Genomic DNA, 2,588 nt, shown 5'->3' on the forward strand with positions numbered 1-2,588 from the left:
GAGAGAGAGATAGAACATTGCAAAGAATGAATGAGATGAACATGGAATGCCCAAAAATCCTATAAATAAAAGCACGTTGTAGTTGTTTACAGAAAGCGAACATTAAAAGTAGAGAGTGAGAGACGTCGCCATTTTTTCACGTCCGTACCGGAAGTTGACATTGAGAAACGTTCTTAAAGAAGTGAATCTTAAATATAAAGCAATATTATTTATTTTTAATTAGAGATTAAAAAAATCAAATGAAGAGCCTAAGATTTATCCGAGGTCAAATTATTTATGTATCACAAGTATGGAAGTAAATAGTGAAGCCGTTTTCACATGAAAAGCGATTACGCACACACACCTCTGTTTTATATATAGTATAGATTAATTGAAAGAAACACAGAGCATCTGAAAAGAAATACAGTAATGAAAGGTTTCATGTGAATGGAAGTTGTAGTAGAGAGAGAGAACCAGGAAGAATGGGATGAAGTGCTGAAGGTTGATCTCACAGCCTTGAGACTCACAGGGGAAATGATAAAGGAGACGACTGATGATCTGCAGTTCTTGAGAAGAAACTGAAGCACCTGCTTACCTGGGCCTCTCACCCAATTTCCCCCTCAAAAATCCCCACCACCCTTCATCTCTCTAACTTCAGTCTTCTGATGCTGCAACAGAACTGCACACTTCTCCAGCTTTCCCTTCGTATTGTATATCTTTCTCCGAACCTCAAGTCATCTTCCATGTTATCCATCCTTCTTAATGCTGTCCCTCTCCACCACCACAGGTCTCTCGATCTCCCCATGTACTACTCCAACCTCCACACACACATACACACACACACACCATACAACCCGTCCAACCACTTATGAACTCTCTCCTTCACTCTAATCCATTACAGATATTAGGACTCAGTTCAAGACACACTGGCCAATTGAAGGGTATTAAACCAAGCAATAGATTAAGTCCACCACTTCATATATATGATTCTGCTGATGGGCTTCCATACAATTTCATTTGACTTGTGACTATAGTAAAAGACATTTACCAGAAACCATGAAGCTGTCACACAAACCTCTTAACCCAATAACCATGTCTTGTCTCTCTAGAACTACTTATTCTGGCAATGTTAAGTCAATGAGGTCACCTCCTAATTATGCTAATGAGATAACTCCCGCATTAGCTAATGAGCTTACCTCCTAATTACACATAGGCATTTGCATTTTAGCTATTGTCCCTTTCCAGTCACTTCACCTTATGTTTTAGATGAAGCTGTGTCAATAGAAGAAGGAATTAAGCAAATCAATGAAGCATCTCATATGATGAGACATTTCAAGTTGTTTTCAGCTGATTGTCCTCTTTCACACCATCAAATAATGTTGGTGCTTGTTTACTTCTAGCATTCATGATATCTACCATAATTAATAATAATTAACCTTAATTAATCAAAGATGAAATCAATCATAATTTCAAAGAGGAAACTTATCCAAAGATCTTACTTCTTATAAAGTTGTTCCATTTTCTCTTGCTGCTTTTTACATTGTCCCAATAAAATCTCTTCATCTTTGCACTTGTCAGATTCCTCAGCCAATTTATATCTGAAATTCACCAAACTTACAATTAAACTTCAAGACACAAAAGGAAATAAAACAAGGCTTTGACCCTTTTCTTACAATAAAAAATGATGTTTCCTTCTTGAGCCATGCCAGGCCCTAAGGTCCAGTCTCCTGGTTCCAGTGGTGTATATATTCCCCAACTGAATGGGACGCTAGCCCGTCACAGAATTACTCATTTTTGCCAGCTGAGTGGACTGGAGCAGTGTGAAATGAAGAGTTTTGCTCAAGAACACAATGTGTCACTCGGTCCAGGAATCGAAACCACAATCTTACAATCATGAGTCCAACACCCTAACCACTAAGCCATGTGCCTCCTTTTTTTTATATTCATTTTGGAATCCACAGCGTTTGTTGCACTTAACTTTGATAATAATTAAGAATTTAGTGAACTGACTTTGTCATTATTAAGCTGACATTTGGTACAGAAATCCCCATGGAATTTTGATGGGAGAAGGCTTTAATTTGGATCCCTTCAAAACAGGGAGTTTGCATCATAAGAACCAGATGCAGCCACAGATTTCAAAAGAGTTAAACACAAAATGCCCCACAACCCCACCTTAGACATAGGCAGATATATGGACAAAGGAAATCTTACTTTAAGTCACTAATCTTTGCCTCTAAACCAATTTTGTTTTGTTCCAGAGTAGCTTTCTCTTGAGATACAACTTGCAGTTTCCTGAAATATAACATGGACACACATTATATATATATATATATATATATATATATACACACACACAAACAAATTTATATATAGAAAGCAAGAGAGATCATCATCATCATCATCATCGTTTAACGTCCGCTTTCCATGCTAGCATGGGTTGGACGATTTGACTGAGGACTGGTGAAACCGGATGGCAACACCAGGCTCCAGTCTGATTTGGCAGAGTTTCTACAGCTGGATGCCCTTCCTAACGCCAACCACTCAGAGAGTGTAGTGGGTGCTTTTACGTGTCACCCGCACGAAAACGGCCACGCTCGAAATGGTGTCTT

General features: G+C 38.4%; 1 protein-coding gene across 1 annotated transcript in view; it reads right to left on the reverse strand.

Annotated features, from left to right (window-relative positions):
• Positions 1 to 1,474: 1,474 nt before the first annotated feature.
• Positions 1,475 to 2,588, reverse strand: part of LOC106881714 (uncharacterized) — a 71,817-nt gene continuing 70,703 nt past the window's right edge. Inside the window, exons 21-22 of the mRNA XM_014932192.2 lie at positions 2,191 to 2,271; positions 1,475 to 1,577 (exon numbers count right to left, since the gene is read on the reverse strand). Of these exons, the coding sequence (XP_014787678.1) occupies positions 1,475 to 1,577; positions 2,191 to 2,271 (184 nt within the window). The remainder of the gene's footprint in view (positions 1,578 to 2,190; positions 2,272 to 2,588) is intronic.

Source organism: Octopus bimaculoides, chromosome 1 (genome assembly GCF_001194135.2).
Source record: "Octopus bimaculoides isolate UCB-OBI-ISO-001 chromosome 1, ASM119413v2, whole genome shotgun sequence".
Lineage (NCBI taxonomy): Eukaryota > Metazoa > Mollusca > Cephalopoda > Octopoda > Octopodidae > Octopus > Octopus bimaculoides.